This window comes from Nelumbo nucifera, chromosome 3, assembly GCF_055504915.1.
Source record: "Nelumbo nucifera cultivar China Antique chromosome 3, China Antique-T2T, whole genome shotgun sequence".
Taxonomy (NCBI): Eukaryota; Viridiplantae; Streptophyta; class Magnoliopsida; order Proteales; family Nelumbonaceae; genus Nelumbo; species Nelumbo nucifera.
The window spans coordinates 89,032,688-89,059,936 of record NC_142651.1 but is presented as its reverse complement, the minus strand read 5'-3'; the positions used below and the strand labels follow the sequence as shown (position 1 = coordinate 89,059,936).

General features: G+C 38.6%; 1 protein-coding gene, 1 long non-coding RNA gene and 1 pseudogene across 6 annotated transcripts in view; 1 reads left to right on the top strand and 2 right to left on the bottom strand.

Moving 5' to 3' along the window:
- Positions 1-1,392: 1,392 nt before the first annotated feature.
- LOC148801706 (uncharacterized) lies at positions 1,393-2,775 on the top strand. The gene is made up of 2 exons (XR_016084617.1): positions 1,393-1,956; positions 2,042-2,775. It is a non-coding gene; the product is annotated as an uncharacterized LOC148801706 (long non-coding RNA).
- Positions 2,776-3,536: 761 nt separating this feature from the next.
- LOC104587702 (putative LRR receptor-like serine/threonine-protein kinase At1g56130 pseudogene) lies at positions 3,537-4,904 on the bottom strand (annotated as a pseudogene). The gene is made up of 3 exons (XR_016083837.1): positions 4,645-4,904; positions 4,379-4,532; positions 3,537-4,217 (listed from the first exon to the last, which is right to left on the bottom strand). The product of XR_016083837.1 is annotated as a putative LRR receptor-like serine/threonine-protein kinase At1g56130 pseudogene (transcript).
- LOC148801705 (putative LRR receptor-like serine/threonine-protein kinase At1g56130) overlaps positions 4,845-27,249 on the bottom strand; it is a 35,053-nt gene continuing 12,648 nt past the window's right edge. For all 4 annotated transcript variants that reach the window (XM_088901790.1, XM_088901792.1, XM_088901791.1 and 1 more), the window contains 2 exons: positions 26,967-27,128; positions 4,845-5,194 (listed from right to left, as the gene is read on the bottom strand). In XM_088901790.1, the coding sequence (XP_088757916.1) occupies positions 5,181-5,194; positions 26,967-27,128 (176 nt within the window). In that variant the 3' untranslated portion in view covers positions 4,845-5,180. The remainder of the gene's footprint in view (positions 5,195-26,966; positions 27,129-27,249) is intronic.

The following is a 27,249-nucleotide window of genomic DNA, read 5'->3' as shown; positions in this document are numbered from 1 at the left end:
AATTGCAGATAAAAATGGCTTTATCTCATTCGTGTTTTTCACCAACTACAGTATACTGTATAGAAATCCACATCGCAATTGGCAAGTAAATAACGCCAAATCTTTAGAATGTACATTCTCAACTTCTCATAATTCTTAAGCTACAAATAAAATAGAATATAATTCTTATCATTGAAACACCAAACAAATAAAAGAACCCTGCCATTGAGACTCCATGAAGCAAAAGCCAAACATATTCATTCAATGTTTTCTTAGTTCCATCATGCTTTGTCATTGAAATGACAAAACATAAGCTTGTTTCTTAGTTCCACCGTGCTTTGTTTTCTTTTTTTTTTTTATCTCAAAATAGAATATTTTCGGACTGATTTAATAAGAATAAGCCATTAAGATTTAAGGCTGAAGCAAGAAAACATAATATTTGTTTAAAAAATAAAACAGAGCACGATGGAACTGACCATGGAATATTGAAGGGCAAGACATAGTATGAAGAAAGAAGGGAATTACCGGACTTACCTGCTGTTCTTCGTCACCGATAATGGTTAAGAATGCCATCACCCTGACCCTGGACGGGAGTGAGAGGGAGAGGGAGGATGGGGACTGCAGAGGAGAGAGAGAACCAGCGTGCATTGTGGGTTCGATTCGGTATGAGCGAGAGGGTGGTGAGAGACTGAGAGTGAGAGGGAAGCACCTCGCACGTTTTTATGGCGTACACATTTTAAGGATGCGTGGCACGTATTCATGCTGCGCGAACGATATGCGCATCAACTCTGCTTGGACCGAAGCCGAACTCGCATGAACCGAAGAAGCTGAAGCAACTGTTGTTATTGAAGGGCTGAAGTTGGCATAATTTCCCTCTTTGCGATGTCATTTTTGAAGTCGATGAGGATATATCATTCACTTTCCTGTTGGACAAATCTTTCCCATTGGTACATCTTTGATTGCTGAGTGCAGGAACCTTTTTGATCAGGGACTGAATCTGCTGGAGACGAAAGTATGCACATCGGGCTGGGCAACCCATCATGATTGAGCACACCTGTGTTTTGTAGACATGAGGCCTATGTGGGACGAACACTGGCAGGATCATTCACCATAGGTTGCCCAGCCCAGTGTGCCTAATTTTGTCCGTAATCAATCCGGGTTCTTGACTAATTTGACCAAAGTTTTAAAACGTTATTGACTTAGATGGTCAGACCGTTTGAACCAAAAATAGGTCATGATTTTAGGTTGGTTATGCCCTGAACCATTATTTACTTAAAAATTGTTAAAAAGAAAACCACTGACCTGGACAATAACCATTTGACCGAATCAATGGTTATTTGTAGAATTTAAAAAAGGGAAAATTTCTAATTAATACTCTGTATTTTGGGTCTAGTGTCAATTTGATCCCAAATCTTAAAATGCAAGAATCTAATACCTATACTTTCAAAACGTAACCTGCTGTTAATTAATCAACCATTAAGATACACCATTCATTATCTTCTTTCTCAAGAAGATGAAAAAGAGGTATTTTTAGAATCCACCCTTTTCCTTTCTCTTCAATCTGGATTAATGGAAAGACAGAAGAGAGGTGGCGTTAACTGATCGACCATTCTTCATTCGGAGCACGTGCAGGTGGCAAGAAGGTATTCAAACCGTTTATTGATAAGCTTACCCCATTCCGTCCCTTTCTCAATCGAGGTTGAAATATTAATAGTAGTCTTCTCCGGCGCAAAGCTAATCTGATACTTCGAGCTTTGAGCTCTTCCGACCCTGGTGATAATTTGGTCTGATGGAAAGACTATCAATTCCAACGTTGTCAAACTGGCTGAAGATCATGGTATTCTAACTTACCCCTTCTCGCCAAAGAAATTGGAAGAGCTTGCGGAGATAGAGAGGGCAAAACGGGAAGCTCAGACACTAGAGTCAATTTTGGTGTCTGGTGATCAAGACTTTGTGATCGAAAAATGTGACGCTAAGGTAGTAAATTGATCCCTTATTAGTGGTTTTACTCCCAATCCTGTCTCTTGTATAGAATTAATTACTTGGTGATTTGCTCCTTCAGGTTCAGGTGTCCGAACTTGTTGGGAAGAACATTCTCCTCTACTTCTCGGCACACTGATGCCCCCCTTGTCATGCATTCCTACCAAATCTTATCGAGGCATACCATGAAACCAAAGCCAAAGATGATGCACTTGAAGTAATTTTCATATCCAGTGATCGTGACCAGAAGTCGTTCAACGATTTCTATTCTGGCATGCCGTGGTTGGCTCCCTTATGGTGATGAAAGAAAGCAGTCTCTGTCTCATTGGTTGAAGATCGAGGGTATTCCTACTGTCATAGACATCGGCCCTAGTGATCGAACTGTCACCATGAACGCGAGAGCTCTTCTGATGGCTCACGGCGCAGCTGCCTATCAAATGCGAGTATCATGCGGGCAGGGTACTGTTCCCTTATCTTTGAAATGAGCAAAGTACCCATACCTGAACCAGTTCCTCCACTTAGAGAGTGACAAACTTGAAATCCCTAAGGCAGTCATAGTTCTCAGCCTCCTTCCTCAAGACAAACTTGAAATCCCTAAGACAGTCATAGTTCTCAGCCTCCTTCCTCAAGACATCAAGAACGGATAAGCTCTGCAAGCACCCTCTCTCTCTCCCTCCCGTCTTTTCTCTCTCCAGCATCTCTCATCATGATCTGATTTGGGTCACTTAGCATTGTTTGTCTCAAGGTAAAAGACAATGAATAGTGTTTTTGGAAAGATAATTTTGACATTTTAAACATTTAAAATCGTTCGTGCCATAATGTGATATGGATAACTGATGGGCTATTAACGGTAAGTACTAAATTCAGGTACTAGATTGTCACATTTTAAAATTTGGAGACCAAAATAGCACTAGGCCCAAAGTACATGATACTAATTGAGAATTTTCCCTTTAGAAAAGTAAGACTTCTTCTCTCATATGCAAAAACTGACACTTGTGACTAATCAATGTGTCTCTCTCTCCCACTCAGTCCTTGATCCTAATAAATCTATTAGCTTATAGTCTAGTTAAGATTAACTATTTTTAAGCGTCAATTCTAAGGAAACCCATAAGACCCAATATTATAAATGAAAAAATACGGATCGATCCAATGCAAAATTCTGAATTCCAGACCTATAAACATTCAAAATGTCAAATACTCCCACTCTATCCCGCCAATGAATTGACATCAATTCAGAGTTGGCACCTACCCCAACTATACTTTGGGCCTAAAAATTCTGACCCTGGGCTGAACTGTCATTCTCCTTATTATAAATTAGAACCAATTAGACATGTTCATGGGCAAGGGTGGGAAAATTTGAATAGGCCTGGCCCAAAACCCGAACCCGACACAATGAAATGTTAGGTCTGAAGTCTAGCCCATGAACAGGTCTACATCCAATTCGGGGTTCTATTTTCCAAACATTTGATGTCACGTGCCAATCCACCTGACCCAGACGGTTGAACTGCTGACCCAAAAGCCAGTGGTCAAAGCAATTCCGTTTTTAGGTCGGTTTTTAAAACCTTGGTTTGATGACGTTTTCTTTCCTCGTGGGTAGAATTGCAAACATTGCCCAAACCCTCTGGCATTGTGTATGATTTATTCGGTGAACAATATTGGCTTAGGCATCCAAGAAAGTGTACCATGGAGAAATAAGGATTTGATTAACCTATACGGCAGCATTTCTCGTCGTCATAAAAGGTAGCTAAAGCTTTGGGTTTTTTCATGTCATATACGATGGGTAACTCTTTACGACAAAACTCTCTTCGTGACAAAAAAGATCAAATCGACTACAAAGAAATTTGGTTTAGGTAATATGGATTTCTATCTTTTACTTATGTCAAAACAACATACTCTTACCTTCCTTCAACAATACTGTCATCGAGCATTGGATGAGAAACATCTATGGGGGGACTGGAACTATCATTCATGCTTGGATTTGGATATAATGACACTGAGCTTGGCGTCATGGTTGATGTACTACTGCTAGCGTGAGTTCTATCGTTGAGTTCCCAATCCGTTATATAACCAGGCCTGGTTGTGATTTCGCCCACTTCAATGTCTCCGGATAGCATGGCCACGACAAGTGACATAGATGGTCGTAGTGTTGGTGATGCTTGAGTGCACAAGAGAGCTACTCCTACGAGCTGACGAGCTTCACTTTCATCGAACACTTCCATCAATTCCATCTCACGATGATGTTCGTGTAGATTCCATGCCTAAAGAAGATAAAAGATAAACTGAAAGTTGGGGGAAATTTTGTTTCTCTTATCATCCATCAAACCAAACATAGCCTTAAAAAATGACGGTGCTAAGAAGGAATGTTATAAATGGTACTAGTATATGATAGAAGAGTGAAATAGATTGTTTCTTTTCATACCCATTCAAGAAGATATAATTTCTCTGAAACCAAATTTGAGTAGTCAGAATTTCGCCTTCCACTGGGAACCTCAAGAGCAACGACTCCAAATCCAAACACATCAGCCGTTTCCGTTAGATGCCCACGCATAGCATACTCTGGTGCAAGATATCCACTACAAAAACATAAAAGCCAAGAATCGGAGTTATAATTTAAATTAGAAAAGATCGGTAATATGCACCTTATTATGATTTAATATATGCAAATATATAGTAAAGAGAGATCACATTGTTCCTGCAACTCGGGTGCTGATGTGGATCTTCTTTTCATCATACAACTTGGCCAAACCAAAATCGGAAATTTTGGGGTTCAAATCAGCATCAAGCAGAATGTTACTAGCCTTCACATCTCTATGTACAACCCTTGGACTGAATTCCTCATGAAGATAAGCTAGGCCTCTTGCTGCCCCCAAGCATATTGCATAGCGTGTTGGCCAATCAAGAAATAAACGACTCTTCCCTGCAAAGTTGCTCCAATTTGATACAGATTATCTTTTTGCATCATCCAATGTACTCTATATAGCACTGCTGGGAGTGTAAAACATAAATAGTAGATAAGTTCATTCCAAAGAGGGCCTGATCAAGGCTCTTGTTTTCAAGATACTCATAAACGAGGAGTCGTTTTATCTCCCTCAATACAACACCCATATAACTTCACAAGGTTGCGATGTTGAACAGCAGATATCGAAGCAATTTCTGTTACAAATTGATTCTTTCCCTGGTGGGATGCTACTGAGAGTTGTTTCACAGCCACATTCTTCCCATCAGAAAGTTTTCCCTGCATAAATTTTCAATGTAAATTTATAGTATGTATTTAAACTTCATAGGTTATGAAAAATATCTGCAATGTTTATTGACCATGAAAGAGGAAAAAGAGCAAGCATGACGATTGACGAAATTAATATTAACTGATCAATGCTAGCAAGCAATAACTTTTCCAGAGTTCAGAGCCTTACAGGCATGACAAGACCCATAGAAACACATGCTAGAAGACAATCAAATTGATAAAACTATCCATATGGATTGTATGGATGCACATGATAGACAAAACTGTCTTCCCTCAACACACCTCACACTGATTCATGGATAATTTAAACGAGGGTCTCCAAAACCATAGTACCATACCATACCTATGGCCAGATTGGGTTCAATCAGATTAAAAAGATTAAAAATGAAAATTAGTTTGATTCTCCTTACTTCAATCACTCTTTTTTATAAAAACCGAGTTTTTAATTAAACCCAAACAGTGAACCTTAAACCAGTTCAACCAATGATACAACTAAACCAGATTCATGATAATTTTTTTTTTCCAAAAGTTGGCATTAGTTATCAATAGAACATAACGCTGTGTTTCAAACCTGGGTATATGGTTTGAAATAAAAATGTTCCACACCAACTAGACATTTTAGGCCCCATTGCATCACTCCGGAGAATCGCACAATTCTACAGAGTAGAATCCCGTTTGGGTTTTGCCTGTTTCTCAAAATCCATTCTTTTTCAGATGGAATTTCTCATCCAAAGACCCGCTCCCAAGAAATGAAAAAATATGGCTTCAGTGGATGACAAATTCTCATCCACTCAATTCTCGCCACGGTCATCTCCAAATAATGAACATGCAGTAAACATGCCATAAGATACTAGCAGCCTCCTGAAAAAGCCCCAGTATGCACAAAGTTGTCTTCTTCCTCTCATTCAACAGTTATCTTAATTCAAACCTCAGGTAAGTATTTCTTGCATTTATTTTTCTTTTAAGAAACAACTCTGCTTCTTTTTTCAAGATGATTACCTCTGTGTTCTTCTCTGCCATTATTTTTCTTCCAAAGCTTCTGTTGGTTGCTTCTCATGATCTGAGTTCTAAACTCCAGATTTTAAACCCTGGATTTTTTAAACAGATCCAATCATTTTTTTAAAGCCTTGATTCTGAACTAGATTTCAACCAGAAATCTGAACTAATTGTTATTCTTGTGGTTTCTTGTTGTAGCATAATCTACTTCAACTTCCTCCAATGACAGTAAATGGATTATTATTATTTTTTTTCGTTTTTTTTTTCTTTTGGACAAAGATTGCATTGTGAACAATATATGTTTCATGTTGTTTTCTGCATTTTGATCAAAGTTTTTCTGGTGGCTAATTTGGACTGAGGCACAGAAAAGAATCTTCCTTTGGCCTGGTTTAAGGCCATCCACCATCAAAGGGATTGGCCTTTGCAGATCTTCCCTCGGTCTGTTCACCATGATGAGCTTTTCCTTTTCATCAAAGGCAATTACAAAGTTGCAGAGCAAGAACCAAGAAAGCGCCATCTAAATTACTTTTGTCTCTTTTGTTATTCATATATAATATAGAACCAATGGTGACCCCACGGGTTTCTGCTGTTCAAAAATGTATTTTTTAAGGAAAAAAATAAAGTAACAGTGATTCACCAAAGATTTTATATATTTCTAGTTCTTTGCATATAAAATGGTAGAAAAAACTAAATTTCTTTTTCTTTTTTAGTTATTGAGCTTCAACTTTATTCCTTTTTATATAACTTGTATATTATGAGGAGAAGTACATAAATCAACAGCTAAGCATGAGAACCAACTAATGGTTGCTCAGTTGGTAGGTTCTTTGGTTAGTTGTAGCGGAGACCTGGGATCAACTCCCACTGCCACCAGGGTTGGGGGATGGGCTACCTCCCATCGTGTAGCCCTATAAAGCCAAAAAATGTGCTTACCATGAGATCAATAACTAAATTTAGAAAACAATTCTAAAACTGAACTAATGAAGATAACCAAAGGCTCACATTAAGTGCTTTCTTACTGCATTTTATTATTGAAGCAAAACGATTCATGAAAATATTTACATTGAATTAATAAAAAAAGAAAAACTTGAAAACCCATGGAAAGGAGCAATGTTTTCTTTAGCTTTTTATTGAAGAAGAAGATTGTCTCACCCCATGTACTGGGTGGGAAATTTTGGGTTTTGACATTAGTTTGGGTTCCAACTAATCCAATCCATTTAATTTACACCCTTACTTTATTAGAGAAAGCCAAAAGGAACTAAGAGAGATTTAAGAGTAGAAAAGGGATTAGGGGAGATCTTACAAACATTGACTATTAGGAGGAGAGAGAGAGATTTAAGAATGATCTTATGAGAGAGTAAATATGGATTTTATGAGAGACAATGAAGATGCACGAGGGTTTTAATTTTGACTTGTTGGATTTTAATGATTTATTTTAAAAATAAATATGCACATGTATGAAAAAGGAGAGGATGAGGACGCATGTGCAAGCTCTGTGGTGAGAGGACCTCTCACCTCCCCTCTTTCCTTTTTCTATTATATATATAGATGTTGCTATTTGCTGAATTGCTGCTTTCTTTATGTGGGGATGCTTCCATTTTGATCATTAGACATTACTTGGTAAAGAACCCCAGAACAATAATTGTAGTAAAAGTTCAACCAGAAATCACATATTACTCAAGTTCTTCACCTAGAAAGCCCTTATGCTTTTACTCAAGTTCCTCCATTCCCCTTCATTGTTCTAATCGCATTTCTTGGTCTCCTAACCATTATGGTTTTCCTTCAAATCATATCTCTTTGTTTTTTGTTTTATAATATTCCTCGTTCATACCAATAGGCCATTAACAGTCCACATAGGGAAGAAGCTATGGATGTAGAAATCCATGCTTTACATGAGAATAAAACTTAGGATTTAGTGCTTGCCCCCTCAGATGCTTCTATTATTAGGAGTTGTTAGGTGCATACTATCAAGTTGAAATCTTGAACGATTTTGAGATGTCATTGTTGCTATTGAATATGGTTAAGAGTTCTTTTGATCACTCTCTCTTGTTTATAGGGGGACTTAGAGTATCATTATCCTTTTATAGTACATTGGTGATATGTTATTGACTAGAAATGATGAAGATGGATTTTGTGAGCTGAAGTCTCTAAATAAAGGACTTCGATTCTCTTACTTATTTCTTAGGTCTTGAAGTTCAACATAGTGATTGGGAGCATTTTATCTGTTAGCAAAAATATATTTTTTTTATAAGTAAAAATTTCATTAGAACAAAAAAGAGGGGTACATCTATTAGCAAAAATATGCCTAAATCTTGTCAAATTGACTGACATTACTAATGATAAGCATGTTGATACTCCCCCGTAGTTGAACATTAAATTGTCTAAGTTTGAAGGTTCATTCCTTCCTAATGCCACCTTATATCGACAACTTGTGGGATCTCTCATCTATGTCAACATGACTCCACATAATATCTCTCATGCTTAGAGGTGGAAATTTCTTACCCAACCCGTTGAACCCACCCATTATATAGCTTGCCCAACCCGCCCATTTACTTAGTGGGTTGGAAATGGGTGGAGTCACCCATTGGATCAATTTAAATGGGTTGGGTTGGGTTAGGTTGTGGGTATCCATTGGGTTAACCACTAATGATACAAGCGTTCCCTAGCCATTAGTTTTGGTTCGAGTAAACATAGTTCACCCAAATCAACATGAATCCAAACTCAATCAAATGGTTTAATAGCTTAATTTGGTTTGCATAAGTTGGTTCACCCATACTTGACTTGGAGTTGACTCTAACCCAATCAATTGGTTCAATGTCCCAATCTGGTCTGATTTGATTCTGGCCTAAATAGCCCAACTATACCCAACCTGAATTAACCCAAACAACAAAGCAACGTGGACCAACCCAATTTGGGTCGTCTAGATTCAATTTAGGTTCAAATGGTCCATGTTCATCGAACTGACCTGATTTGGAATGGTCCGGCTTGAATCGGTTCAATTCGGATCCAAATGGGCCAATTGCATCTGGTGCAAAGCAGCCCGAGCATGGTCAGTTCAGCTCAGTCCAGTTTGGGTCAACCAGCCCGATCTGATATTGAATGGTTCAACCAATCCCAAGCAGTTCAGCCAAATCCAAAACCTGAACCCAGTCAGATGGCTTCCAGTGATTAATTGCTTTTAAATTCTCCTTGTAAAAATAATGTGAATGTATTGTTATTTGAACCTAGAACACTTGTGTGAAAGACAATCACTATTACCACTAATCTATGACCAACTTATTTTTCAAAAAGGAGTTGGTTATTAATTTAGATTAGGTCAAGGTGGGTTTGGGTTGAACCCAACCCATTTAATTTTATTTAAATGGGTCATTAACAAGTTGGCGGGTCAAATAGGTTGGGTTGATGTTTAACCTAAACCCACCCAATTTCCACCGCTACTCATGTTCAAGTTGTTAGTCGGTTTGTCTCTGCTCCTTGTCAATCCCATATGACTTGTTCATTGCATTATCTGTTATGTTTTTTTTTTTTGAGAGAAGGTAACTGATTTCATGAATAAAAGAGAAAGGTACACAAGAAGGTGTACAATTAAAAAGAAAAGAAAAACAAAAACAGGGATCAGACCCTTAGGAATTATACAGGAGGAATCTTATCAGAGTACAAATCTTCTAACAGTGCACCTAATTTTGCTAGCCCATCTGCAAGATCATTAAATTCCCTTGGAATCCAAATCAGGTTTGCATTAGAAGCAGTCAGTAAATCCCTTGCCTCCGTCAGAAAATGACTGAGTCTCCACAGCCCAGTCTCTTGTTTTCCTAACCATTTTATGGTGTTTGCTGAATCGCCTTCTATGGAGAGGTTCTGAATACCTAGTGCAGCCCTCACTTCTGCCTTGGTAGAGTCTGCTATGCCTATTGGCCCACTGTACACCTAGCAGATGTTCCCATTTTCATCCTTAGAACTCCTCCTTTGCCAGCAGCACCAGGGTTGCCTGAAGCACTTCCATCAAAACTTAGAGTCCAAAGGCCTTGCCTTCTGAGAATAGGACTCTTGTAGGTGGGTGGGGAGGGAGGGGAGGAGAACAGGAAATTACCAGCATTCCTGTTAAGATCACATTATCTGTTATGTTTGTGGCACTTTTCTTTTCCTCCTCGTCATCCATTCAACTGAGGGCGTATGTTGATGCAAATTGGGCAAGTTGCCCTGACACCCTTTGTTCTACTATGGGGTAGTCTATCTTTATGGGTGATTCCCTCATCTCCTAGAAGCAAAAGAAACAACAAACAATCTCCAAGTCATCTACTAAAGTGGAGTATAGGTGATGTTTGTTGTTTGTAGTGAGATTGTTTGGCTGGAATCTCTCTTTGTGGACCTTGATGTTAATCTTCTCACTCCTACTCCTCTCTATGCTGGTAATCCAATGCTATCAATATTGCATCTAATCCTATTTTTCATGACAATACTAAGCATATTGAGGTGGATTGTCACTTTATCAGAGACATGTTTCTTGCCAGCTTTATATGTCTTTCTCATGTGACCTCAAGCATGCATATTGTTGATATCTTCACTAAGACTATGACTAGATCCCAACATCTCTTCCTTGTGGGAAAACTGATGCTTATGTCCTTATTAGTTTAGAGTATGGAGATTCTTTGACTTGATGTACTATATTATTATAATCCCTGTTGTACTTTGTGCTTTACTGTTCACTTTTTCTTTCTTTTAGCCCTATAAGGGCATTCTTGTAATTGTACATATTTATTAACATAAAGGAAGCGCTTCAGGGTAGGGGTCGGTTAGTTCTAAACACCCATAATTCTGTTTTAGCTCCTTTTCCATTTCAGCCAAGGGAGTAAACGGATGACAACATCATATGCCCAGCAACTAGTATGATTCTAAGTTAACTTTGTTCAAAAATATCTTAGTACAAAGAAAGAAAATCTAATTCAATCTTTCTATTATGATGTCAAGTTATCACACAATGTAATATAAATGGCATATCTAATGAAAATAGTGATTTAAAAGGCGCGCCTAGGCGCTCAGGCGAGGCGCATTTTAGGGTAGGCGCACGCTTGGTGCGCCTAGGTGTGCGCCTAGTGCGCCTTGCGCCTTAGCCCAGGCGTGTGCCTTTTGAAAATTTGCCCATTTTTCCCTTTTTGGGCTTGCCTCGTGGGGCGTGGCACAAAGGCGGCTCGTAGAATTAGGAATGTAATATATCACATTAGCTACTTGATGCAATTGAGGAAAAAAGAGAATGTGGGTTTTATATGCTTGAAAATGTTTTATATGTTTGATTTCATTTTTAAATTCTCATTTGAATATGCTTTACATATTATATTTATGTATTTTAATTTTAGATAATAGGTTTTTTAAAACATTTATTTTAAAACTGAAGTTAATATTTTTATTAATATTATGTTTTATAATTTTTTGAATTTTTTGATTTTTTTTGCATTCTTTTGAATTGTTTGCATTTTTTTAAATTGTGCGCCTTGCCTCAAAAAGGCGCCCGCCTCGCCTTGCGCCTTGTGCTTTTAACCTTATAAACAGGTCCAAATCCCCCCTCTCCTAACTTATTTTTACAAACGAAATCCTCTGTAGCAGATCTCAGTTCAGCATAACTGAAAGTGTTAGCTCTAGAAGTTATTGATAGGATCTCTGCAATTTATAAACAGATAAGTTAATGACTTATACAATAAGACATATTGCAATATTATCCTATTACACTTTCTTATGTGATCTATTTAATTTTATTGACAATAAGCATAATTTGATATATACAAAGAAGCCATATACAGTCTTAAAAGATTAATCCCAACCTCAGAAATTTTTGCATAGTGTGTATCATCAAGCAGATTGAGGAGAGATTAAGGAGGATGTTGCCCATAGAATTACAGCAAGATGGGGAACATGGGGCTGGTACATCCAAAGTTTTATGTGATAGACGAATACCACTTAGATTAAAAGGAAAATTCCATAAAACAATTGTAAGGCGAACTATGCTATATTGAGCAAAGTGATGGGCAGTCAAGAAATGATATGTCCAAGAGGTATTATAAGAGAAAAGGAGTGAAGGTTAGGATAAAATCTCAGAGCAACACAAAACACAAAGTCGGTTTGGACTTGTCGAAGAAAGGGGTGGAGAAGAAGAAGGTGGGGGCAAAGTCAGATGCTCAAATAGAAGATACAATAACTAACAGGGAGGGAGGGAGGATGAGGATAAATCAGAAGAAGAAAAAGAAAGAGAAGAGAAAAACAAACTGGTGGTTATGGATCGAGTGAAAAATAGAAGGAAATAATAGACTTGGGAAACTAGTAGAAAATGAAGTCCAAGTAAGATATAAGGGTTATCTTTTAAGGGAGAGGAAGGATTTGCAAGAAAAATGTTTTGGGAATTGGAAAAAAGATATCCACTGAATGAAGAAAGCTTTAATAGGGAGGCTTGAATGGTGAAAGTTGTTGACTTAGTGTTTTTTTTTTTTTTTTGGGGGGGGGGGGTGTCTCTGCTAAGCTTTGAAATGTCTTGGGTTTTGGTAGTAAGTTTAGTTATTTTGTAAAATTTAGGGAAGAAAAAGTTTATCTTAGAGGGGTTGGAGGGTCTTGGGCTTTGAAACTTTGTGGGTGATATCTTGTCACCTTTTTTTGTATTTTCTTTATCTTTAATAAAATTTTTCTTTTTTATTTAATATAAGAAAAGAATGACATGTCCAAAAAATGAGGCAGAAGGGCTAGGGGTAGATCAAGCAAGTTATAAAATGAGCACAAGTAAGCTAAGATGGTTTGGTAATGTGAATAGAAAACCATCAATAGCACCTATAAGAAGTGATTTGTTGAAAGTTGAATGTTGAATGGGCTAGAAGGGATAGGGCCTAGGGGTAGACCAAGAAGGACATGGACAGAAGTATTAAGAAATGATTTAAGCACCAATTATGGACATGTCATTAAACAAAACAGAATGGCAAAACAGGACTCATGTAGCCAACCCCATATAATTGGGATAAGGCTTGGATGATGATGATGGTTATTGAATGTATCACAGTGTTCTTTATCATATGAGGTGTCATCCTACAACAAAATTGCAATAACAAAATATTAGTTCAGAATTTTAATTGATATCATTCTACTATTGGATCAATGGGAAATCTCATTAGAGCAAAGCTTCAAAAGACATGAAGGTTATGGACCCAATAAAAAAGGGGAAAAAAGAAGTTTTTGTAGAAGGGATCCCCAAATAGTTGTCTTGGGAAACTTTGTAGTCAATTTAGGTCAAAGGGTATTTTTGTCATTTTATAATTCAGGTTTTGGTCAGGGTAGCTGGATGCGAATCTGCTGCCTTTTGGTCTCTTGGGTCTTTTGTAACAAAAATTATCTTTTGGGGATTTGTTTGAAGTTAGTTTTTGTTCTTAAGGAGTTGTTTGTGAGGGGGCATTCTAGAGGCTTTTGTCTAAATATTTTAATTGGCTTATTCAGCAAGCCATTGAGTCTTGTAAAAGAAAAGAGGGTCGTTTTTTTGGGGGTCTTTTGGTTTTTTTGTTTTTTTTTTTTTGATCATCAAAGGAAACTTTTATTTGAAATTGGATTTAAGAAGTTTTACAACAATGTGTATGGAACAAGAAGTCCCACACGAATACATATTTCTGTCCCTTTTACAATGCAGCCCAAAACAGTTGTAGCCTCAAAGCCCCTTGTTTAGCAAGATAATCAGCTAGCCCATTTGCACTCCTTCTAACCCATTTGAATTCTGCTTCTATCTCCCTTGCAACCCTTTCCACTTCCCTTATCACTTGTTTGAAGGTCCATGGAGTAGTTCTATTGTTATTAGCTCAAGAGATGATCGATCACCTTGGAATCCCCTTTAACCTCAATTTGCGTCATTCCTAGTTGCTTGGCTATCTTCAATCCTTGTAGCAATGCCATTACCTCAGCTTTTAGAGAGTTGCCCATTCCAATAGGTCCAGATAATGCTAATATCCTCCCTTCAGAATTTCTGATTACTCCCCCGATACCTGACAATCCCGGATTCCCAAATGAACATCCACCAAAATTCAGTTTAATTCTGCTACCATTTGGAGGTTTCCATTCCAACCTTACTCTCTCTTTCACTCTTGATGATTGTGCTACTTCTGTCCAGGATCTTATAATGCTTGTGACTGAGAACTCTTGGAATATATGCAAAGAATTTACCCAATGGGCTACTTTAACTTTGATTGTGCCAATCACCTCCTCCGTGGTTCTACTCTTTTCTAAGAATATTCTGTTATTCCTTTCTTCCCATATCACCCAACAAATAGCTGTCTTTGTAGCTTTCCACATAACCTTCCCTCTTTTCTTTGATTGCCTCAAAAAGTCACGGTTAAAAAGACCTACCACATCTTGAGGGGAAACCCACCTGCAACCAAAGAGAAGACAAAAAGAATCCCAAACATGATGCACAAAATAACAAGATAAAAAAAGGTGTGTCAAGGTTTCACCACTTTCCTTACCAAGGGAGCACATGTGAGGAGAAAGGCAAGAAAAAGGCCTTCTTTTCTTCAGCATATCACACGTATTAACCTTACCAAGGAAAATTTCCCTACAGAAGGCTTGAATTTTTGGGGGGATAGGCTTACTCCAAGTTTCTTTTACAGGGAAGTCCCCAGCCGGGTTGCTAGGTGAGGCAAGGACATTAAAGAAAGAGGAACAAGAGAAGAGGCCATTTGTGGAGCCTTTCCAAATTCTGGAATCTTCCAAGGACGGGTCCAAAAGGACTTGTCCTAGAATATCCAGCAAGTGAATTAAAGATACACACTCATTTTTGTTTTTTTTCTCTTATTTTTTTGAAAATAAATAAAAATTTTATTAAGAAAAGAAAAAGGAGTACATCAAAGGAGGTGATGAGAAATCACCAATCAACCAACCCAAAACTTCAAGAAAAACAATACAATCCAAACAATCGAATACAAGACATTAATTCCTTGGTTCCAAATCAAAAAAAGACCAAAAGCCACTTCCAACTGATTTCTTTGAGATCCTTTCAACTTCCAGAAAAATGAGAATCCAAACCATGCTTCTTTTTCCACAAATGACAGAATATTGGGTTCTTCCTCGACCTTTGACTTCAAATATACTTCTAAATATCTCCTATCTCCTCACCAAATTCCTCATCAAAGCTCCTCTTCTTCTTCCTTAGACCTCTGGAATTCCAAGAAAACAATCTCATTTTCAATTTTCTGCCTAATGCACCCCACCCCTCTCTATCCTTGTGGACTCCCTTCACTCTTCCTCTATGAACTCCTCTTCCCTCCCTTATCCTTCCTCCCACATCTTACCCCCCTACAACTTTCTTCCGGATTTGTTCTCTCCTTCTCCTTTCAAAAAAGCTCAATTACCTTTCTGACCACTCTCCCCACCCAGAAATAAACCAAGAGATTTTCCCGCCTTCACTTGTCTCTCCACTAATCTCTCAATACCCACCCTTCCTTCAGCAATGTCTTCCTTGTCTGGACCTTCCTTTCCCTCAATATCTTCTGTTAACTCCCCTTCCTCTCTTATCCCTACCCCCAATTCCTCATGCTCTCCCACCTCCAGCTCCCTCACTTCCTGGAACTGAAATAGACCCTTCACTGTCCCCCAAATCCTTGGCTTCTCCACCTTCTATGGTTACCATTTTCTTTCCATCATTAAATCTTGCCACAACCCAAACTCTTATGCTGGTTCTTTAAACCTCCTCTTTGGTTTCTTAAAGAAGTGGGTCCCACTCATATTACTCTTTATTTTTACCCACTATTGTCTGTTACTTATCTCCAACCCCTGCCCTTTTGCCCGACTTCTGGGCTTCTCCTGCCTAGCAAAATTCTCTCACCACATGTACTTCTATTCCCCATCCACCTAAACTTAAGCCCTCTACATTTCCTTCTTTCATTTTCAAAGCTGCCACCTCACCCTCTTCTCCCTCCTCATGACTCTTTAACTCCCTTCCTCTGCCCTCTCCTCTGGCCTGAAACAGCACCCTCTACAACTCGAGCTCTTCCCTTCTCCTCCCTCCCCACCACCTCAGTTTCTATCCCCTCTACCATCAATCCATATTCCTCCACTCTTAGGAAGTTCCATCCTCTACTTCACCTATAACTCTCAAACCGTAACTTTCCCCCTGCAAATTAAAGTTCCATTTTGTTTGGATAACAGAAACATCCACTACCTCGATCAAAATTTTTGCTATATCCCAGCTTCTCCCAAGATCTATTCTTATAATCATACTTTAGAAATCTACCTTGATCAAAACTTTTTCCATATCCAGCTTTGATCTATTCTTATCATCATACTTCAGAAATTTATCACATTGATCACCAAATTCTTCAAAGGTTAAGATACTCCATGCATAATGGGATGCCAACCACCCCAACCCACATTGACCTTATTCTTCTATCTGTTGAGACCTCACCAGCCACCAAGAATCACCAGTCAAGTCTCAAATCAAAATCCCTTTTCTGTAATCTCTCAAATTTTAATTCCCACTCTGCCCCCTGCCTACTATGGAACATGAAATGTAGCAAACCTCCATTCAGCTTTCTCACCCACATTACACTTTCCATTCCCCATTCTAGAATCACCCAAGCTTCAACTTTCTTCACCTCCATTTCTGTCCCTAAAACTCTACCAACCAGACTTAATTCAACACCATCATTCTTTCCTCCATTCTGCCAACCCTCCTGATGTCAACGAGCACCTTCTTTCTCTCTTATTTGAGCTATAGCTTTGCCCCAGTAGGGTTTTTAAGTATTGGGAGCTTGGGTTTTGAGTATTCAACCCATTTAGTGCCTTCCAATCTCTATACCACTTGTGTCCACGTGAGAGTCCAGCTTAATGCCAGTATAACTATAGCAGAACTGTTCAAGGCGGAATTCTACTTCTGGTTTAGATTTGAAGTCCCTAAGGATCCAACTTGTTTTTATTGTTTTCAACTTTATATTGTTGTGCTTATGGTTGTACACTTAAAGTGCTGCACTTATCTTGCTTTGCTGTCCATATCAAGTGGTATTTGATAAAGCTCTTTCCTTTTGGGTATGCTTCAAAGTTCATCTTCTTGCTTACTTGTTATGGCTGCAAGAGGAGCATGTGGTAGAGATGGTAGAAAACCACAACCTGTCACTGTAGAGGTTTTCCAAGAGGCTAAAAGAGGGATGCAGAAACAAACTGGATGTTTTTCTCAACTTGTAGCCAAAGGAAATTTTTGAGAAGTGACCAATGTTTTTGGAGGAAAGGAAAACTAAAATCATGTGGAACTGTGCCCCCTTTGCAATTTTCTAGGAAGTCTGGAAAGAGAGGAAGAGAAGAATTTTCAATGAAAAAGTAAAGTGCAATGAAAATCTATGTGCTATAATTGGTCGAAGGTTGGTGGAGTGGACGTTGGTCACCTCATATTTTGAAGGCACAAGAAGAGAGAAACTACTCATGGTTGATTTGCATTTTAATGGACATTTCGGTTACAAAAAAAAAACACTTGAAATGGTCTTGAAAAGATACTTTTCGCCAAGGCTACAAAAAGATGTGCTTTACCATGTTGATAGGTGTTACAAATGCTAAACATCCAAGGGACAACATCAAAATACAAGTTTGTATCTTCCCTTACCCATATAAAGAACATGTAGGGGCAATGACTATTTTTGTTTTGGTTGATTGTTTCTCTAAAATGGCTCATTTTATTGGTTGCCAAAGACTCCTCATATTTCTTATGTAGCTAACTTGTTTCTCAAAGAAGTTTGTTTGGTTGCATGGATTGCCAAGATCTATCACATCAGATTGTGACACAAGCTTCCTTAGCCATTTTGGAGAACATTATGGAAATATATGGGTACTACTTTAGAATACAACAATACATTTTATCCACAAACAGATGGGCAAACTGAAGCGGTTAATTGAAGCTTGGGCAACTTGTTGAGAAGATTAGTTGGAGATTACTTAAAGCAGTGGAATCTCATCCTGCCACAAGCTGAGTTTGACTTCAATGGTTTAGTTAATAGATCTATAGGGAAAACTCCTTTTGAGGTTGTATATGGTCAATCACCTAAAGGTGTTGTGTACCTAGTTCCCATAACAAAGTTGTGGCAAGTGAAGGATGATTTTGAGGCTTTAGCTGAATCCATTGAAGAGATTCAAGAAAATGATTAACAAAAGCTAAAAGAAAGCAACCAAAGGTATAAAGAAGCTAAGGATAAGATCTAGTCATGGTTCATGAGGGTGATCTAGTCATGGTTTATTTGTGGCTTGAGAGGTTTCCTATTGGGATTTACCACAAGCTGAAGTAGAACAAGATTGGCCCATGTCAAGTACATTGTATATGAAATTGAACTACTTACAAGTTTGTCTATTTCACCCATTTTTAATGTAACAGACCACTTTAGTTATCATGGAGATCTAGAACCAACAACAAAGGTTAATCTAGGAAAAGAAAAAGGGAAAATAGTTCTAATGCATTTGAGCAGGTAGAGGGTGTAGAAATGTTTGAGTCACCAACACTTGAAATGGGGCCTATTTTATGTTCTTAATCAAGTGGAAAGGGAAACCAACAACTAAGAACCTTTGGATTTGTAGAGAGTTTATAAAGCTAGATGGAGACAATGTACAAAGCTGCTAAAACTTTTGCTTGCATGGGATTGAACTTTTTTTTTGTGAGTTTTTTTTCTAGTTGGGTGCACATCTATTGGGTTTTGGTCTCTTGCATCCTTTTGTAACAAAAACTATCCTTTGGGTGTTTGTTTGAAGTTAGCTTTTGTTCTTAAGGAGTTGCTTGTGAGAAGGGGCATCCTAGGGGCTTATGTGTAAATATTTTAGTTGGCTTTTCCAACAAGTAATTGAGTTTTATAAAAGAGAAGGGGTCTATTTGGATCTTTTTGGTTCTTCCTCTCTTATTTGAGATGTTTCTCAACCCCAATTAAAGTTTTCAATTATTGCGAGCTTGGGTTTTGAGTAATTGACGCACCTTTCAATCCCTCTACCAATACGTATCCATGTGAGAGTCCAACTTAATGCAATTATTACTATAGCAAAACTGTTCCAGGAGGAGTTCTATTTCAAGTTCAGATCTGAAATCCCTAATAATCCTACTTGTCTTTGTTGTTTTTAGCTTTGAATCTTTGTGCTTATTGTTGTACACTTGAAGTGTTGCATATATCTTGTTTTCTATCCATATTAGAAGGTATTCCCTATAATTTGGTTTAAAGAACTTAAATGAATCAAAATAGTTTACCATTAGCCTTATGTGTCCAGAAAATCATCAACATTATTATTTATAACAAATATAGATGCCATTATGTAACTTAGGAAGATTTGATTCCATGGCATGACTTTTCTATAGAATACCAAAAAGAGTATCAATTTGTTGTGAGCATGAAATGCACATGGAGGCCCAAGTTCACTTCTTATATGCTTAAATTATTTTACAGTCAGTCAGAAGATTAAACATTAGGGCTGCAACTTGGACAGGCTTGAGATGAGCATTTGTTAAAAATTAAATGGGCTTAGCCCAAAGGGGTGTAGTCAGGTACCCAACTTGCATCATACCCAAAATGGAGAAACATTTTGGGTATTGAAAGGTGGAGCATCATTAGGAAAGATTTAACAACTATTAACTATAAAATGAATAATAAGACCTAGAATGCTGGTTGATGGTCGGGGTAAAGAGTATGCAGCTATCGATAGAATCTCCAGAGACATGTCATAGTAAGATTAGGAAGTTAGAGGTGTTTTCATTTAGGGTATCAATCATTTCCGTTCAATAACTCACTATTTCTCATCAAAGCTTTCATCAAGTTCATTGAATGTCAAATCATGTTGTTTTACTGAGGTAAAATCTAGCCTGCACAACTCCCACTCTGATTGATATCTGTTGTGAAGCTTATTTATTTGTTCTATGCAGTTGTTGTTAGTATGCTGTCAGCTAGTTTCTTTTCTTTCTTTTTATTTGTTTGTTATTAGGAAGTGCCGCCAAGGACATACTTGTAACTTCTTATCCTTTTATATTAAGTGAATATAAATAACAAGCTGGGCGCCACCAGCTATAGTTTTTTGACTACCAATCAGATCTCTCTCTCCCTTCTCTTCTCCTCTCTCTTCTCTTCTCTCTCGTCTCTCTCTCTCCAGGAAAGAACACATGGTATCAGAGCATAATTCTGGGCTAGAAAGAACCTTTTCTCTCATCTGAACCAATCCCTTTCTCAGTTTCTTTTTCTCTCTTGATCTCTTGGACGTGGAAGACCAAGAAACCTAATCAGACTGGTCAGGCTACTTGTGGCTGCTTTCCTTGGGCTCTTCCTTGGTCGTGAGGGGCGATGCTGTAGTGGCTCTCTTCTCTTTGTTCGATGCTGTGAAAATTGATGTCTGGGTTTGCACCTTTGTACAGGTGCTGGACAGGGGTATGTGTCCCCTTTTTTCTCTGCGGTCCATGCTGTGAAGGCCTTGTTTTGGGGTTTACACCTTCGTACAGGCATTGGACAGGGGTATGTATTTTTTTCAATCATGTGTTGTAGTCGAACTGTTAGTAGGCCTTTTCAATGACTGCTTCTGGTCAAACTATTGCTGTTAGTAGACTGATTTCAGCAGACTGTTAGTAGACTAGTTGCTGGACTGATTACTGGGCTGTTCTAATGGATGAACTATTGCTGGACTGATTTCAGAAGTATCTTTCTCATTCCAGAAGTAAAATTCTTCGGAGTTTAGCATTCTGATTGTGTGGGATCTGGTCTGGTACATTTGTGACCCTATTCCTCAATGGCAAACTATGATTCAGCATCATCTGGAGTTACACCAACCCGTAGCGCAGCTGGTATGGGGGGGTGAAAACATGATGTTTCCCATGCCAATTACCCCTTTAAATCGCCTAAACTACCTGGAGTGGGCTAAAAATGTGAAACTTTATGTAACAGCAAGGGGAAAAGCTGGTTACATAAATGGAAGAATGAAAGAACCCAAGTGTGAGACAGCTGAACATGATGGGTGGGACCAAGAAAACAGTATGGTGATGTCTTGGCTCCTTGCAGACATGGAACCCGATGTGAAGAACTTTATGTGGGCAGACACCGCTAGTGAGATTTGGGAACAGGCCAAAACCACCTATTCTGAGCAAAGGCATTATGCTAAGATTTACCAGTTGCAAGCTGAATCCTCAACCTGTAAACAAGGGAATTGCAGTTTGTCTGCCTATTATTCAGCCCTTACTTCAGTATGGAAAGAATTTGATCACTATCAAGCTATAGAATGGAAACATGAAGGTGATGCCTATAAGAAGCTGGTTTCTCAGCAGCGGGTTTTGGCATTCTTGTTGGGACTGAACCCTGCTTATGAACCATTGAGAGTTCAGATCTTAGGAAGCAAAGAGTTGCCTTCGGTTTAAGAGGTATATGCCCTTGTTCAATCTGAAGAAAGTAGGTGGAGTGTTATGGTTACGACTGGGGAGGATCAACAGGTAGCATTGGCTGCAATTGGTAGTAACAATATGGGAAAGAAAAGTGACTCCAAGAAGGCTGACGATAAAGACAAGTTGTTTTGTACCCACTGTCGACGCTCGAGACATACACGTGACACATGTTGAGAGATTAACGGGAAGCCCAAGTGGGCAGTGAAGAACCAAGAATAGGGTAAAGTACAAGGTCAGAAGAAGCCGAATACAACACATAATGCAGCACATGTGGCAACCCAAGATACTCAGTTTACTGGTACTACACGAGACCACTTTACTAGTTCTGACCCCAAGGAAGATATCATGAATTCCTTCAGAGATCACTTGGAGTCATATGGTAGGGCTTTGCAATAGATGGATAGTTCAGTTACTGGTACTCCTACTTCATTTGCATTTACATCAGGTAATGTGGCTTCTGCATTCCATGTCACCACTACCACTGATTCCCCTTGGATCATTGACTCAGGGGCCTCTAACCACATGACCGGTAAGCCAAACTTCTTTCAGACTTATAGCCTTTCATTAGGAAGGGATAAAGTGAGGCTTGCAGATGGATCATTCTCCTCCATTGAAAGCCAAGGATCAATATCCCTTCCCCATGGCATTAACCTGGATAGTGTGTTGCATGTTCCCCAACTTCCTATAAATTTGCTTTTGATCAGTAGCATCACAAACACTTTAAACTGTAGTGTAACCTTTTTTCCTAGTTCATGTGTTTTTTAGGATATAACTTATGGGAGGACAATTGGTAGAGGAAGCCTAGTGGATGGTCTCTACATTCTTGACAATAAATCTGGTCTCTCGGTGTCGTCCTCGGAGTCATATAATTAGTCAAATAAGAGTCGAATTTTTTCTGTGGCATAGTTGGTTATGTCATGTTTCATTTGAAATAGTGAAGTATTTGTTTCCGGTTTTATTTAAGTCATGTTCGGTATCAGATTTTCAATGTCAAACGTGTTGGTTAAGCAAACAACGTAGAACAACTTTTCATTCAAGTAATAAAAGATCCAGTTTTCCTTTTCATATTGCGTATTCTGATGTATGGGGGCCTATTACTATAATCTCTGAGGGCAGGTATAAGTACTTTATCACATTGAATGATGATTTCTCCCGCTATACATGGGTATTCCCCATGCGTAGCAGAGGTGAAGTTCTAAAGATTGTGAAAGACTTCCAAAGGATGGTGTTTATGCAGTTCCATGATGAAATACAGATCTTTCAATCAGATAATGCAAAGGAATATTTTCATGGTGAGCTCAATGAGTTCTTTGCCTCCCACGGATCTATTCATAGGAGCTCTTGCACAAGAACACCAGAACAAAATGGTGTTGCAAAAAGAAAAAACAGACACCTCCTTGAGGTAGCTCAAGGGATGATGTTACACATGAATGTTCCAAAAAGGTTTTGGATGGATGTTATACTTGCAGCTGCTTATGTCATTAATCGCATGCCCTCTAGAGTGCTGAACTACATGGCCCCTCATCAGTTGTTCCCTCAGTTCCCTTTATTTTCCATTCCCATGAGAGTCTTTGGTTGTCGTGCCTTTGTCCATGATTTGTCTCCATCTCGGGCTAAGTTAGACCCTCAATCCATTCCTCGTATCTTTCTGGGGTATTCCTCCTCTCAAAAGGGGTATCAGTGCTTTGATCCCGTTAATCATAAGTTTTTTTGTCTCTATGGATGTGTCCTTTGAATCTGAACCTTTCTTCCCTGCTTCTTGGGAAACATCTTCCCGTTAATCATAAGTGTGGAAGAGGAGAAACAGGTTCAAGTCCGCCAACTCCCTCTTCCTTCTATTCTAGACCTTGCCCCATTTTGTGTCTTCCAACGTACACGCCATAGAGATCAGCAATGTGACAGAGATGTGGAGCTCCCAAACACTGAGCATCCAATACCGTCAGACTCCCAGGAGGTAAGTCCAAACCCTGTTACACCTACTGATACCCATGCTCCTATTGTGGATGACCTTGACATTCCTATTGCTCAAAGAAAGGGAGTCAGGTCATGCACTACCAAACACCCCATTACCCAATATGTCTCCTATGATCACATTTCCCCCTCATACCGAGCCTTCCTATCTACAGTTGATTGCATCCATGTACCTAGAAATGTTGCAGAAGCCTTAAAATACCCTGAATGGATAGATGCTATGAAGGAAGAGATTAATACCCTTCATAAAAATCAAACTTGGGAATTGGTGGATCTTCCAAGAGGGAAAGACCTAGTGGAGTGTAAGTGGATGTTTACAGTTAAACACAAGGCGAATGGGACAGTTGAAAGGTACAAAGCAAGATTAGTAGCCAAGGGGTACACTCAAGTGTACGGGGTTGACAATGATGAGACATTTGCTCCAATAGTTAAGATGAACTCAATTCGAGTACTTCTATCATTAGTTGCTAACCTTGACTGGGAATTGCATCAAATGGACATTAAGAATGCCTTTTTAAATGGTGACCTAGAGGAGGAAGCGTACATAGTTCGATCCCTGGGATTCTGTGCCAAGGGAAGTGAAAATAAGGTGTGCAAGCTGAGAAAGTCTCTTTATGGTTTGAAACAATCTCACAGGGCTTGGTTCAGTAAGTTTCATATGGCAGTTCAGCAAGTAGGGTTCAAGCAATGTCAATCTAATCACACACTCTTTGTGAAGAGATGTCAGGAACATGTTGCTGTTTTAATAGTGTATGTGGATGATATCATCATTACAGGAAATTGGAGTTCAGAAATACAACAGTTGAAATAATTCCTTTCATCTAAATTTGAAGTGAAGATCTAGGTCCTCTAAAGTATTTTCTTGGAATTGAAGTTGCCCGCTCAAAAAAGGGCATCTTCATTTCTCAAAGGAAGTACACCCTTGATCTGTTATAAGACACAGCAAGTTAGGCGCAAGGCCAGCAAATACTCCTATGGATGTTGATCATAAATTGGGTAATTGTAATGGTGAACCTCTGAAAGATGTGAAATAGTTCCAAAGGTTAGTGGGGAAGTTGATTTATTTGTCCATGACCCGTCCAGACATTGCCTATTCAGTTGTGGTCCTGAGCCAATTCATGCACTCTCCTAAGAAACCTTACATGGAGGCAGTAGAGAGAGTTCTTAGATACTTAAAAAAGTATCTAGGAACAAGTCTACTATTCAATAAACATAATCATCTAAAGGTGGAAGTCTTTACAGATGCTGATTGGGCAGGTGTTGTAGACGACAAAAAGTCCACAAGTGGGTATTGCACATTTGTGGGAGGAAACCTAGTGACCAGGAAAAGCAAGAAACAAAGTGTGGTAGCACGGTCAAGTGATGAAGCAGAATATAGAGCTATGGCACATGGGGTGGCTGGAGCTCTTTGGCTAAAAAACCTTCTAGTGGAGTTTGGAGTTGTTTTTCATAATCTTATGTCTCTTTACTATGACAAGAAGGCAGCCATAAACATCGCCAGCAATCCTGTCCTACATGAGAGGACCAAGCACATTGAAGTGGACAAACACTTCATATGGGGAAAATTGGAAAAAAGAGAAATTTGCATCCCTTATGTCAACTCCAAGGAACAACTTGTTGATGTCCTCACAAAAGGACTTCCAAACTTGCGGCATAATGAGTTGTGTGACAAGTTGGGCATTATAGACATTTACAACCCAACTTGAGGGGGAGTGTTGTGAAGCTTATTTATTTGTTCTCTGCAGTTGTTGTTAGTATGCTGTCAGCCTTAGATACTGTTAGCTAGTTTCTTTTCTTTCTTTTTTATTTGTTTGTTATTAGGAAGTGCCGCCAGGGGCATACTTGTAACTTCTTATCCATTTATATTAGGTGAATATAAATAACAAGCTGGGCACCGCCAGCTATAGTTTTTTGACTCCTAATCAGATCTCTCTCTCCCTTCTCTTCTCCTCTCTCTTCTCTCCTCTCTTGTCTCTCTCTCCATCTATATCAGATAGAGGAAGGAGGGAGGCCAAGAGTCCTTTCACCTCAATGCACACATGGACCTCCTTCTCTCATTTCTAACACATGGTTATTTAATTTTAAATTAAACTATTAAAAATATAAGAAGTCATAGTAAAAACTCTCATAGGCCTTAATCTTCTCTAATAAAGTCTATCATTACTCTCTCTAATAAAATCATTCTTAAATCTCTCTCTCTTCAATAGTCAATGTTTGTGGCACCCCCCCTGATGTAGGACCAGCAAAGTTCTAGTCCTTAGAGAATGTTGAATGGTCTTCTTGATTAGAGTTCTATGGTTGTCGATGGATGTAATGACTTCTTGAAGGAATAAGAGAGAAAATAGTGAAAGAAAGAAGAGAGAAAAATACCTGGAATCACTCACAGGGTGCCTAGAATCACTCTAGGGCATGAGAATCACTCACCATAGCTAGCATAAGCTGTAGAAAACTCAATATAATTCATTGCCTTTGTGTGAAACGTCCATACATATTTATAGACTCTAAGTTCATAATAATCCTAGGAGTCAAACTGTTAGACTCAATAATCCTAATAGGACTCAAACTAAGTTGTCATATCCTATTTCAATTCCAAGAAGACTCAATAACTCTAATCCTACTTATGCAATGACTCTGAAATTTTAAACATAAACAAACTATAACTAGACAATCAAAACCTATTATTGGACCCTACAGAAAAATTATAAAATGGCAAAAATACCCTTGGTGTTCAATTCAGTCCAAATCCCAAGTACCATCACTATGCCATATCAGGACCTGTTGTAAGGCCTCTTCTTTCTAGAATGTCTTCAAGGGTGCTGATCGATTCTTATCATCTCCCCCAAAATAAATAAATAAATAAATAAAAATCCCTCATTTTCTCTTAAATATCTTTGAACCCCTCTACACGATCTCTAATAAAGCAAGGGTATGAATTAGATGGGTTGGATGAGGTTACGGGCCAGCCCAAGTATCAACCCTAAATATAGATCTTAGTTAAGACCCATATTGATGCCAAAAACCAAATTTGCCAACCCAAACCTGAACAAATTGCTATTGAACCCCATGCATTTCATAGGCTTACTTGCTACTCTGCAATAAATGTGGACAAAGTGATAATGGCCACTAGCAATCTAATGGAGGGGACAATTTTCGGCAGAGGACAATGAGGCTTAACAAGCCTTTTTTACCATAACATCCCCTTTTTATACGACACAAGATCTGCTGTGAACACTAGTGTGTGAAATGGGGCTAAGCTTTCTAATCAAGCCTGCAACATGGTGTTTTAACTCTTGATTGCTTACTGAGCCCATTTCACACTTGTCTTTACAACAGACCCAAACTCTGCACAGGATAGCTAACAGAAGATAAAAATAGATAAACCCATCACCAATGCTAAAATCAGTGTATTACCTTCATCCTTGTGGATGCTTTTTCTTTTCCTTCGTCTCATGTAGAGGATAGTGAAAAGAGATGCTGAGATGACAACTGTAACAGTAACTACAATACCAACAATCAAGCCTGTCCTTTCTGATGAAGGTGATTCTGGATTGCCATGTACGTTTGGTGTGAAATCTATTCAAGAAATTCATAATCAGTATTTAATATAATATGAGTTGAATGTCTATCATTGTTTTTTGATAAGCCAATATTTGAAACTTTGGGTGTGTGTTTAATCAAATTCTATGTGATATTA